Raw genomic sequence first — 13,994 nt, forward strand, 5'->3', positions numbered from 1 at the left:
CGAGAAATCGCTGCTTTATTTAGACGTGAGAAGTATTCAGGACAATTACACGATGGAATTACGTGACAGAGTCACTGGTCACGGTGAATATAGTGTGTGCTGTTATCGCAGTTACACTAAATAGAATCCTGTAGTTTAATTTTGAAATGTTCATACAGGTTTGAATAGCGTAAGCCATCAGAACTCAAATATGAAATAACAGAAGCCAAATTTTTAAAAAGGAATTTGCGAGTGCTAATCAAATTATGATATTCGATACGCTGTTGTTGACGTCTTTCGCTTTTTATTGAGCTACTCACATAAAACGGTCGGAGTTTGCTCAATGAACTGATTTGCATAATGGCTATAACGCTTGCAATATCGCTAAAAGTTCGAAGTCACCTCGGCGAAGAAAATCAATAAGTGCAAGATGTTTTTATATTTTTCTGCAGCCAAACATCTTATTGGCAGAGATCAAGCGGAGTTTTTAACGGTCTGGTCTGGACTTGAGCAATATCAATCGAGAAAGAAAGAGTACTTTTAACCAATTTCAGAAAGCTGTCCAACGAGTGTTTTCAAATAAATTATGACGAGCCTCTGAATAAACGAATATCAAAATTGAAATGCATTTTATACACCTTATATATCACACACTTTAAGAATACAAAATATTTTTTGTTGCATGCGGCGTGATACGAGGACCGGGCTATTCAACTTTTGAAATTTTCGATGTCGCAAGAGGTCAAAAAAGGGCCTTTTGCAGCTTTGACTTTTGATAGCTCTAAAAATTTTATTTAGAGGTATTTCCAAAAACTAATGTGGTTTTATTTACTTGTTACCAAAGATAGTTTATTGGGTAAAGTTTGAGGGAAAACTTTTTTCCGATGCGAAATGCCCTGGATCGCTCTTACAGAGATCGCTTCTTAACTGAACAAACTGCTGACCGCTGTTAACTTTGTTTCACTTAACAGAGTTCAGTAACGAAAGAAATCAGATTAGACAAGAGAAAATGTTTTCCTTCGGGATTTGGGGGATTGGGTGATTTAAAATGGAACATGGCAACTTGAAAGGCAAGACTCACAGTTTATCATGAACATGATCGGGCTTTGGAAGTTTGTATCCATGTGTGACTCGTGCAACCACATTCCCTTCTGACCATCCCTCATATGGAATTCCTCCTGCGAAGAAATAAACAAATTGTGGCCGTGATACACCCAAATATTTCGTTTGAAATCGTTGAGATTTAAATCAGAGAGATCCACTTCTAGTGCTTGACCGCATTCGAAACATGATGTTTCCTAGCCTGATGTTTTCTGTAATTGATTACCGCTTTTCTGCCAAGTAATTTGAAAGGTTTTTCGTCATTTTAAGTAGAACACAAAATGCTACTCGTCTTAAGTGATAGTCAGGGCGAGGAAAGTCCTGAAACAACGGTTCTCAGTTACAGAGAATGAAACTTCGACAAGCTGAGCACAATTCATCATTAGCGTAAACTTTGGCACATCATCAAACTAACGTCTGCCAATTGGGTCCTAAAGGCATTGACATTGCTGACGAGTTCCAGAAACGATACCTACAACATTTCCACACATGGGAAGTATAAATATTTGTTTTACTTACCAAGGGTAACTATCTCATACAGAACGATTCCGTAAGACCACCTGAAAAAATTTCGAAAAAGTATTGCCGAGATATTCTCTAAGTGAGCTTGTAAGGACAAAAACCAAAGAGATGGCCTGCTCAGTGCAAAAATATACATCATACATACACGTCACTCAAGGTGGAAAGTCCAGCGAAATTTCCCAACAAAATCTCTGGTGCAGTCCATTTTATTGGCAAACGGCCCTGCAACGACAGTTTTTAAAAATAAGTGTTTTAATACTGGTGAGCTAACAGAGGACATGCATGTAACGTGAGGTTGTTGATGCACCTCTTCCGAGACTTTATGGAGTGTCAAAATTTAGCAAATGTCATAAATTTAGATGATAAAGTCAACTAACTCAATTGTATTCTATGGCATGGCAGAACGTGGAGCTATCCTCAGTTAGCAGTCAAGGTGAATTTTAAGCAGAGTTAGGGCTAACCTTAGGAATCTGTTTGCAAGTGCCACTGCAAAAAAGATAAAGCAAAGACGATCTTCTACCTTTTTGGCATTTCCATGACCATATTTAAAGTTTTGATATGCCATGCCAAAGTCGGTCACTTTGCACACATAGTTGTTATCAAGGAGGACGTTTCGAGCTGCCAGGTCACGATGGATTATCTACCGAAAGACAAAGATCCAAAATGTACACTTGCTAACAAATGCATGTCTTTTGTGAGATCTACCATGATCAGAGGGAAGATTATACAGACGTTTGCATGGGCTGTAAGACCTCTTGTTCCTAAGGTGTTCAATACAGACCAAACATGTACCAAAATGACTGCAACATTAGGTGACCCACTGACAACACCAAAGGAACTCTTGAGAAACATTAAGAATATGAAACCTGCTTCCGAAAAGATTAATATAATTTAGATATATCTATATTCAAGCAACTCAAAAGGTATAACAATCCCTTAGAGATATTTCTGCGGTAAAATTGAATGTAGAAGCATTTTAGTTACTTACCCCCCTTGATCCAAGGAATACCATACCGGCGGCGATTTGTTTGGCAAATAGCACAAGGTCATAGTTGTTCAAATCTTGAGCCCTTCCTTCTCCAAGATAATACCGATCATTAACTCCTCGGCATTTTCTCATGTAACCAAGCAGGTCACCACATGGCAAATGTTCCATGATAAGGATCGGATGAACTTAAAATAACGAAAAGGAACGAACGAATTAGTAAAAGAAAACAAACAAACAAACAGTTGAAATATTATTGCATATAACAAGAATGACGCCTTAAACTTAGTATGTACCTTGTCTAGTGACGCAGCCAATGAACTTCACTATGTTTAGCTGATTGCTGTCACCAAGATTTTTTCCCAACTCGATCTCTCTCATCAAACATTTTCTTCCTTCCTCCCCAGCGGTGGCTACAATAAAAAGGAAATACTTTATAACCGGGGAAAAAATTGCTTATTGACGAGTTTTCTCGTGCTTAAGAAGCGAAAATTTCGGGTGAGGATTTAGACCTCGCATCTTAAGAGGTCTTTGAAGCCCAGTTGGTGGAGCTCACAATTACAAAAATGGAACCGGTCGGCGAGCGAATCCTTTCGAGGAATTCATATTTTCTTTGGTTCACGATTGTGCCACATGAATGCTATCTTAAAATTTTTTATTGCTATTGATGCCTCTATTGTTTAACTGTTGCTTTTGTTATACAAAATAACTTTGCATGAATCTCTCAGAGCGCCTTAGTCGACCTGAGATAAATGATCACTGGAAAGTGCAAAGCACCCTTGGCAAGAAACGCTAAGTACCCACCCATGTGCTTTGAGGAGAGATAGTTGAATGGATCTTACGTGTAAAGCATTTAGCAGCAACTGTACGATTTCCAGGTCTCCCATTTGGAGAACTAAGAAGAGCTCTCCACACTGCTCCAAATGCCCCTCGCCCAATGACATCTTGAAGCAGGATACGGTTCACTTCAATCTCCCATTCATCCACTTCTACATTCAACAGCTCCATCTCAACTGTTTCCCCTTGATCAGGACTAAATTTTATGAAAATCATACAATTTCTATTGATAAATCAAAGTGCACGTAATCAAGGAAAAAGAAGTTACGCAAAAGTTTTGAGTCTCTAAATTGTTTGACTGACTTCTTCAATTTCTAGAGATAAAAAAAAACATTTTCTTGTGCAGAAAAACTGAAATTGTAGAACTACTCGTTTACGCAGACTACCATTCTAGTTCACTTTCCAAATGGAATGGTTGACATGACGGTAAGATTTAAACCCAACTTCAATTTCAAACAAAAAAAAATTCAATTTAGTGAATAGAAGGCAAACTAATTGACTTACAGAGCCGTAGCAGCCGCTGTAGCTCCAAATAGCAAATCAAAGGAAGAAATAGAGAAGGACAAAAAGTTCTGCCTTAACTTGAATATTTAAATAAAAATGTCATGCACTTTGATCAGTGGTTAATAAAAGATTATAAATCAGATAAGATGGCAAGACAAGAAACAGTAGAAACATGCCAATAGTGCCTCAAAGGTTTTCTTTTTCCTGCAAACCGAGATGATATTAATACCTACCTACTAGCGAACTTGAGGAGAACAATTGGAAGTAAAATAAACGTAAACTGGTCCAATTTTTTCTTCTCACACAACGTAATATTCTCTGGAAAAATTACCCAAAACAAAATATGAAGAATGAGCTTTACCTGTCCTTCGACGTTTCCAAAAAAAGCAGCCTATGAGCAAAATAACAATGACAGCAGCCATTGATCCAACAATATAATACCACACCAGGAATGAACTCACAGCTGTTGGTGCAAGTTAAACGAATGGTTCTTAGCCAAAAGAAAAAGGTAGTACATGTAGTAATAAGGAAAAGGTTGTTGACCAGTATTAGCCAGCCCCACTGGATACTATTTTTCCCCAGAGCTTCGCTGGCTCATTAGAAATGACTACTACTTTATGGCAGCGATTCATAGAAAGATAAATCAAAACTATATATATGGAGAAGACCTAGCTAGAATCTTGTTTTGGATTGAGGAATAACCTGCCCTTTTGTTAAATGGATGTAGAGCAATTCCTTTTGCCAAAAAGGAAACAAACAATAATGATGATAATTATTTGGGTATCTAAAGGGAGGTTCTACAGAATCTAAAAGGCCAAAGAACCCATCTTTTAATATCAGACTTACACCTAACATACACACACAAGCACACGCACAAAAAAAAAACAAAAGCAAAAAACAGCCAATAGCATGTTTAAAGTTTCTGGTTCCATTTGGTCGAATGATTTATTGCTGTTAAATTTTAGATTGTTTCTACGCTACAAGAATGCAAGCTTACGGTTGACTTTTATCATCACAATGGAGCGGGCCACATTTCCTAGTCTGTTACGAGCTTCACAGGAATATTCACCACTGTCCTCTTCCACAACCTTCGCAATAACCAGATAACTTTTTGTCTCACCCAATTGCGTATCAATGACTGCCCTTTCTTTTATTGGGTCTCCATCTTTTTTCCAAGTGATATTTACTGTTACTTCGTTGACACTGCAAGTTAACTGCAGCTTATCACCTTGAGTGAGCGTTGGGTATGGTTTTGGACTCACTTTGGCGGTGAGTTTTTCTGTGTTGAGGGAAAGAGATAATGTATACATAGCTTGGTTTTCATATTAAAAAAAAGACTTCACTCAAGATACCTTGGTAAGGTAATTACCATAGAAACTTAGTGATCCGTAATCAACCCTCTTAATAGTACATGCAGGATAGAACGTGCCAATTTGAGTGACACTTGGCTTTAAAGGGATTTCAAAAGGGGTTTGAAATACTTGTCCAAAATATTTCTGAAGATTTGCCAAAGTTCTTCGTAAACCGCAACCCAGCTCTTTGTTTTTTATTATAAAGACATATTGCCACATGCAAATCTACAAATCATTGCATTTATCAAAATCTTTGAGATTAAAATGATCAGAGTGACCATAACAAAATGTCGCAAAGTGATTATATGGAAGAGTCATTTGAACAACTAATAAATGGTGCATGCGCAACAATTATCTTTCCCACAATTCGTTACGTTATTTTCCTTGGTACATTACACTCCTATTGTATTTGCACTCTTTGACTCAATTGTCCTGAGGAAATTCCAGGGGTATCGAGACTCCATCTCATTCTTAAAAAGCTGTCAGTTCTTTTTGGGCAACCTTTAACCTCTAGCCACCGAAAAAAAACAGCCGATAGCATCTTTAAAGTTTCTGGTTCCATTAAGTCGAATGATTTATTGCTGCTAAATTCTAGAATGTTTCTACGCTACAATAATGACAGCTTACGGTTGACTTTTATCATTACAATGGAGCGGGCCACATTTCCTGGTCTGTTACGAGCTTCACAGGAATATTCACCACTGTCCCCTTCCACAACCTTTGCAATAACCAGATAACTTGTTGTCTCATTCAATTGCGTATCAATGACTGCCCTTTCTTTTATTGGGTCTCCATCTTTTTTCCAAGTGATATTTACTGTTACTTGGTTGACACTGCAAGTTAACCTCAGCTTATCACCTTCAGTGAGCGTTGGGTATGGTTTTGGACTCACTTTGGCGGTGGGTTTTTCTGTGTTGAGGGCAAGAGATAATGTATACATAACTTGGTTTTCATATAAAAAAAACTTCACTCAAGATACTTTAGTAAGGTAATTATCATAGAAACTTAGTGATCCGAAATCAACCCTCCAAATGGTACATACGGAATAGAACGTGCCAATTTGAGTGACACTTGGCTTTAAAAGCATTTCAAAAGGGGTTTGAAATACTTTTCCAAAATACTTCTGAAGATTTGCTAAAGGTTGTACCCCATCCAACCGAATTTCCAAGATACTTTTTCGTAAACCAAGGATCAGCCCTTTGTTTTTATTGTAAAGACATATTGCCCCATGCAAATCTACAAATCATTGCATTAATCAAAACCCCTGTGATCAAAATGATCAGAGTGACCAGAGTGACCATAACAAAATGTCGCAAAGTGATTATATGGAAGAGTCATCTTAAACAACTGATAAATGGTGCATGCCCAACGATTATCTTTCCCGCAATTCGTTACGTTATTTTCCTTGGTACATTACACTCCTATTGTATTTGCACTCTTTGACTCAATTGTCCTGAGGAAATTCCAGGGGTATCGAGACTCCATCTCATTCTTAAAAAGCTGTCAGTTCTTTTTGGGCAACCTTTAACCTCTAGCCACCGAAAAAAAACAGCCGATAGCATCTTTAAAGTTTCTGGTTCCATTAAGTCGAATGATTTATTGCTGCTAAATTCTAGAATGTTTCTACGCTACAATAATGACAGCTTACGGTTGACTTTTATCATTACAATGGAGCGGGCCACATTTCCTGGTCTGTTACGAGCTTCACAGGAATATTCACCACTGTCCCCTTCCACAACCTTTGCAATAACCAGATAACTTGTTGTCTCATTCAATTGCGTATCAATGACTGCCCTTTCTTTTATTGGGTCTCCATCTTTTTTCCAAGTGATATTTACTGTTACTTGGTTGACACTGCAAGTTAACCTCAGCTTATCACCTTCAGTGAGCGTTGGGTATGGTTTTGGACTCACTTTGGCGGTGGGTTTTTCTGTGTTGAGGGCAAGAGATAATGTATACATAACTTGGTTTTCATATAAAAAAAACTTCACTCAAGATACTTTAGTAAGGTAATTATCATAGAAACTTAGTGATCCGAAATCAACCCTCCAAATGGTACATACGGAATAGAACGTGCCAATTTGAGTGACACTTGGCTTTAAAAGCATTTCAAAAGGGGTTTGAAATACTTTTCCAAAATACTTCTGAAGATTTGCTAAAGGTTGTACCCCATCCAACCGAATTTCCAAGATACTTTTTCGTAAACCAAGGATCAGCCCTTTGTTTTTATTGTAAAGACATATTGCCCCATGCAAATCTACAAATCATTGCATTAATCAAAACCTTTGTGATCAAAATGATCAGAGTGACCAGAGTGACCATAACAAAATGTCGCAAAGTGATTATATGGAAGAGTCATCTTAAACAACTGATAAATGGTGCATGCCCAACGATTATCTTTCCCGCAATTCGTTACGTTATTTTCCTTGGTTCATTACACTCCGTTTGCATTTGCACTCTTTGACTCAATTGTCCTGAAGAAATTCCGGGAGTATCGAGACTCCATCTCATTCTTAAAAAGCTGTCAGTTCTTTTTGGGCAACCTTTAACCTCTAGCCACCAAAAAAAAACAGCCAATAGCATGTTTAAAGTTTCTGGTTCCATTAAGTCGAATGATTTATTGCTGTTAAATTCTAGAATGTTTCTACGCTACAATAATGACAGCTTACGGTTGACTTTTATCATCACAATGGAGCGGGCCACATTTCCTAGTCCGTTACGAGCTTCACAGGAATATTCACCACTGTCCCCTTCCACAACCTTTGTAATAACCAGATAACTTGTTGTCTCATTCAATTGCATATCAATGACTGCCCTTTCTTTTATTGGGTCTCCATCTTTTTTCCAAGTGATATTTACTGTTATTTGGTTGACACTGCAAGTTAACTGCAGCTTATCACCTTCAGTGAGCGTTGGGTATGGTTTTGGACTCACTTTGGCGGTGGGTTTTTCTGTGTTGAGGGAAAGAGATAATGTATACATAACTTGGTTTTCATATAAGAAAAAAACTTCACTCAAGATACTTTAGTAAGGTAATTATCATAGAAACTTAGCGATCCGAAATCAACCCTCCAAATGGTACATACGGGGTATAACTTGTCAATTTGAGTGAAACTTGGCTTCCAAAGCATTTCAAAAGGGGTTTGAAATACTTGTCCAAAATGTTTCTGAAGATTTGCCAAAGGGTCTCAGACCCCATTCAAAGATGCTTCTAAATAAACCGAGACAAAAAAAAAAGTAACAAAGATTGTTTTAACCTCAATAAATGAAATCAGAAACCCATCTTACCAGCATTATCTACATGCAACTGAACTACTTAATGACTAAATTCTTAAGATCAGCTATTGATAGTCACCTATAATGTTTAGCTTCATCTTTAATATATTTTAGACTGCATTTTGTACTATTCATATTTTAGGGTAGATATTTTAGTCGTTTAAGTTTTGTATTTTGTATTAGTCTGTGTTCCCTTATTAGCATGGATTCCTCAGGCTTCATGGTTTGAAACTGAAATAAAGTTTTTATCACTATTTTTACTACTATTACGTGTTGGTATAATGACCGAACCAGTTTCAGATTTTTCCAATAACTCACTCACCTATAACAAACACATTTATGCTTTTATGTCTGCTTGTGACCCTTTTTGATCCTTTATTTTGTGTCATGGTACATCTGTATGTGCCACTGTCTTCAGGGTGAACAGGATCAATCTGTAGACTGCCACTGGGAATTTGAGTGAATCTTCTCCCATCAAGTACTAACTTTTCTCCTTGTTTCCTCCAAGTTATCTGTGGACGTGGTGTTCCTTCAGCACCACAGTTTATAATACCAGATGTGTAAGCAGTGAGGCTCTGCTGGTCTCTAGTGTTCTCAGTGAATCTTGCTGTTGAAATAAATAAAGAAAATAACCACTTACTGAAGCCACAATGAAGAAAAGCTAACTAGTCCCTATTGTGTGTCTATATTGTGAGTGCCGGGCACATTTACTGTTATGTTAACTTACTCTACAATGAGGTCTTCTAAATGTGTTGAAAAGGATTTTCCTACCATTGATGTAAACCGTGTAATACTGAACATATTCCAGTCTGTGGCATTCATATGTTCCTCCATCAGACAACTGCACATTTTCTATGACCAGTTTACCATCTTCTCTGGTCTTGACCCTCTTAGAAGAAGAATTCATCCCTTGCACCTTTTGACCATTAATGACCCATCTTGCAAAACTGGTTTTGTTACGTATTGAGCAGTGAAGGATTTCATTGCTGCCAATATCAAAGTAAAGATTCTCTTTTCCCAATACTTCTTTGATCTCTGAAAGAAATGTTTTCAAGTAGCACAATTATCAGTTCATTCTGTCTCAGTATTTTGGCATTAGTTTGTTTCAAAACTAATAATATCTTTATCTTTGATGTTTAACTTTAAACACGTGACTATTCACGAGGACCAGTCACCTTTAGGAATTTCCACCTCGACGTTATTAATATCTTACTTACCTGGTTGACACAGTGCTTGAGAACCTTTGCCATCTCCTCGACATTGACTGGGGACATTTAACTTTCCATCAGTGCGTGAACAAGATGCAAGTTCTACCTCCTCTCCATTGCAGGAAACATCCACCATTACAGAAGTAATGTTTCCATCCTCTACGTTTGAGCCAATGAATTCAGCAAGAGCCTCTTCAAAGCCGAGTTGATGGCAAATAACTTGGGCATCATTGAAATCCCATCCATTGATACAAATTTTTCCCCATCTCCCTTTGTAAAATACTTCCACTCTACCACCATACTCTACATTTGCACCATTCAAGCGAACGGGAACTTATAAAGTCACAAAATATCGAGCAATCAGTAAAGGTAAGTTAACGGTGAGTTTATAAAAGGAAGAAATATGGATAAGAGAAGGAGACAGCAGGATTAGGAAGAAATTTAAAAGTGCAAGGTGTTCATACAGGTTTAGAAATCCAATTTAGCTGTACGGGTTCTTTGATGGGCAGCTGTTCAGGTATCATTTTGGGCCTCTTTACGCCTTCAACAATTTAAATTATTCCTCAAAAAAACCTAATTGTCAATATATATCATATGTTTTTAGAGAGCCGTCTTCGAGAAAACACTAGTAAATAATCAATTACCAAAGTAAGAAAGGATGTTTTGGCAAGGTCTACCAATGGAATTATGATCAAGTCTATAAGGGTACCTAGAATAGGATGTACAGACTGAAATAGATCTCACAACAGATTCCAAAATGCATAATTGATTAATACCTTTGCAGAATTGCAGTTTGTTTGAGAAGCTTTCTTCACATTTAGTCAAAGTGGTGGTGCAGTTGAAATTAGTAGATGTCTCTGATACATTGCCACGGTCTTCATACCATCTACCATAATCACTGCTGTTAGAGTATCCCATTGCCATGCATGTCAAATCTATTTCAACTTTATTCCACGTACTGGTGCAAAGCTTTTCCCAGCTTCTGTTTGTGTGGATTTCCATTGTACCAACCGACGGGTTGCTCTCCGTTTTAAAGCGCAGTGGAAATACTAATGAAAGAAATAATACAAACGTATATCTATATCTTGAGAGGCCTTCTTCAAGATTCTACAAATTTTACTTATTTTGCTGATGATTGCCCCAAACAGGTACTTAGTTTCATATGTTAATACCAATTCTAAGAGAGTTAGAAACATAATCATCAGCCTGAAATGAAATAGTATCTTTCAGGACCAGTTTAAAAAAAGAAAATAATTGATACTGCTCACATCAGACATCCCATGCTATTCTATCAAGAAACTAAATATTTCAGTAGTGATTGACAAGAAATTTAGCGCTAAATGCTTACGGATGACAACAGTGCACACTGTAATGAGGATAATAACAATATAAATGATGATACTAAAGTAACATAAACATTTGCAATAATAGTAATAGGGATTGTATGATAATAATCAGGCAGTGTACACACTCTGATTGTGTTGCATGATGGTTGTAAAATGAAAAGTGAGTCATTTATATCCTGTCGCAGTTGAGTGAACATCTCTGGTGGCAGCAAGATAGTGCAAATAGATGTTGAATATAATGGGGATTCACTGCTGTTGCCATTCCTTCGAAAGTTAAAAAGCGTTGGCAGGCCTGCGCAACTCCTGTTATTCCTCTGTGACAAACTTGTTGTTAGGAGGCAACAGAAGAGATTCAGAAAGAATCGAAACTGCAGCCTTGGCCAAGAATCTATTCATTTGGCAGCAGTTACACTCACAGCCAATGGCTGTCTGAATAATATCAAATTCCCAAGTTATTTAATAAGGAATCAACCCTTGACATGCAAACTCAATACAAAGAGACAGCTACCTTCTTATACGAATTATTTCATGTCATACACTTAAAGGTGTAAATACGGGATTCACAAAAGGAGAAGCGTTACGCCTTCTAAGACCAAATTTGTCACGCTCAATATGCTCAAAAGAATAGAGAATACTTAAAATAAGGTTTTGAAAACCACATCTCTGGAGTTATCTTCTGTGGGAGAGACAGTATACTTGAAAACAAAGAAAATAGCGCGCACACATGAACATATTACCTTTTGTAACACGATTTCATTCGGCTTTGCCAAACCTCAAGAACATACAGACAGGGAAATTACACCTTAAAACTAACCCTTATTATCACATAGCAGAGAAGAGTCATTAAAAGATATGTTTATAACAGCTAAGTTTTCAGGTAAGAAGATTTAAAAGCGCAAGCGAATGGCAGGAGTTTCACAAGCCTATCAACACCTTTTCACGATCGACTGCATTTTGCTTTCCGGCTTACCTGGCGTGTCGCCGCGTGCATTGTAGAGTTATTCAGTGGCCAAGTGACTTCTTTCATTGCTCTAATTCAACTGTCCTTCATTCAGTGATCAAGATAGTAGATTTACCATGCAACGCTCACGATTAGTTAATTTGCTTGTACTTAGAAAAGTAGATTTACTACACAATTGAGTATACAATAGTTAAACGCTGTGTAACGCAACAATAGGCATTTTTTGGTCATAATCGGTCTCAAACACTAGCACTTAAAATGCGCGAAACACGTGTACCGAGTGGAGAGTGTTTAGTCAGAGCTGTTGAAGAAGGATCAAAGCGGCCATCCAAATCTTTGAAAGGCTCCAAACTACGACGTACATCAAATTTGACCTTTTCGAAAACTGGTCTCAAATTACATACTAAAAAACAGTGATTGCGTTTGTCCTTGAGAACCATAGAATACGCGACAAATACGTACAAAAAATACTTTTACACATTCAGAATAAACCAGGTTATATATGGTGAAAGGAAAAAGGAGCGACCTAACTTTTACGGAATGTTCAGTCAAAATCTGCCGATTTCTGCCGCTTTCACCGCCATATTGAAAATAAAGCTACCCCAATGCAACGCAATCGGAGTGCGCACACCGCCTGGATAATAATAATGATAACGATGATGATCCTGATGATAATAATAAGTGAGAAAATGATAATGATAATAGTAATGAAAACAACTTTATTCAAGCACAGGCGGCCCAAACTCCAGCTGTGAGATGATCATCTTACGCAATAGCAGTCGTGGCGGAATTATAAGAGTTTGTATGGGAATATTTACGACCGCTCTATGGAATTAAAAAGTACGTCGAATTCTCAGTAAAAATACCTCACCTTCCACAGCGTATCATTTGTTATCTGACCGCTTACTTCGATGAAAAGAACTCATTTTAGCGAGTTGTCCATTTCGAGGTTTTCCACGTACATAAGAAAAGCCCAAGGCTGAACACTCCATTTCCGAACGCCCGATCCGAGAAGCGAAAAATCCCAGCGAAAAATGGTCTTGCTTAGTAACTCTGCCTCCTTTTTAAACTGGGCCTCGCCGGGGACCACACCGTAACTTGGCACCCATGGTGCTGGTCCCTGGCGATATGAAAAGGAGGCAGGGCTACCAAGCCGGTTTTCAACGGTCGTGTGTCAAGGTTGATGTGTACGAAGGCTGGCAGAAACCTCTAAACTGGACATTTTTGAAGCAAACTGCGGTTTAGCGTCGGTTGCACGGGAAAGATTGAGTTTGTAGTGAGTTGAAATGAAACCAAAGTATATGTGCTTGGATTCTGCGTTGGATTTGTGGCCGCCCGGTCATTTTGCGCTGGAATTTTTCGCTTCTCGGATCGGACGTTCGGAAATGGAGTGTTCAGACGTGGGCTTTTCTTACGTACGTGGGAAACCCAGAGATTCCAACCCCATGTGAAGGAAAATAGGGAGTAATTATTAGTGCCAAAGGCGCGAGCTTCTAGGGGGGTCAGGGGGCATGCCCCCGGGAAATTTTGCAAATTTAGGTTCTCTCAAGTGCCATTTCCTGAATTTTGACATCATTCCGGCCTGAGTTATAACATACCATAATGCTCTTCGCGAAGAAAGTAAGTATAATATGAGTGTTTCACAGTGACAGATCGCCAAAAATTCTAAAGATTAGCAATTTTCCCCTAGTTTTCAGAATTTTATGATAAATCGGGAGAATTTGGTAAAAATCGGGAGAGCGGGAGGCAAGACATCAAATCGGGAGACTCCCGATCAAATCGGGAGGGTTGGAATCTCTGGAAACCTCAAAATGGACAACTCGCTAAAAGGGGTTCTTTTCATCAAAGTAAGGTAAGGTAACAAGCAATACGCTGTGGAAGTAAGGTAAGGTATTGTTATTGAGAATTTGACGTATTTTTTAA

At 38.0% G+C, this 13,994-nt stretch overlaps 2 protein-coding genes across 3 annotated transcripts in view; both read right to left on the bottom strand.

Moving 5' to 3' along the window:
* The window catches only part of LOC149037500 (scavenger receptor cysteine-rich domain superfamily protein-like), a 60,508-nt gene extending 47,364 nt beyond the window's left edge, over positions 1 to 13,144 (bottom strand). Inside the window, exon 1 of one of the 2 annotated variants that reach the window (XM_089187801.1) lies at positions 12,943 to 13,144. The gene's annotated coding sequence lies outside the window, so the exon portion shown is untranslated. The remainder of the gene's footprint in view (positions 1 to 12,942) is intronic. The other variant, XM_089187804.1, reaches the window with a different exon arrangement.
* LOC149037498 (inactive tyrosine-protein kinase 7-like) overlaps positions 1 to 13,994 on the bottom strand; it is a 117,808-nt gene that overhangs the window by 60,838 nt on the left and 42,976 nt on the right. Inside the window, exons 6-9 of the mRNA XM_089187753.1 lie at positions 7,950 to 8,231; positions 6,929 to 7,210; positions 5,908 to 6,189; positions 4,926 to 5,207 (exon numbers count right to left, since the gene is read on the bottom strand). Coding sequence (XP_089043879.1) covers positions 4,926 to 5,207; positions 5,908 to 6,189; positions 6,929 to 7,210; positions 7,950 to 8,231 — 1,128 coding nt within the window. The remainder of the gene's footprint in view (positions 1 to 4,925; positions 5,208 to 5,907; positions 6,190 to 6,928; positions 7,211 to 7,949; positions 8,232 to 13,994) is intronic.

Source organism: Pocillopora damicornis, chromosome 11, assembly GCF_964200805.1.
Source record: "Pocillopora damicornis chromosome 11, jaPocDami1.2, whole genome shotgun sequence".
NCBI lineage: Eukaryota > Metazoa > Cnidaria > Anthozoa > Scleractinia > Pocilloporidae > Pocillopora > Pocillopora damicornis.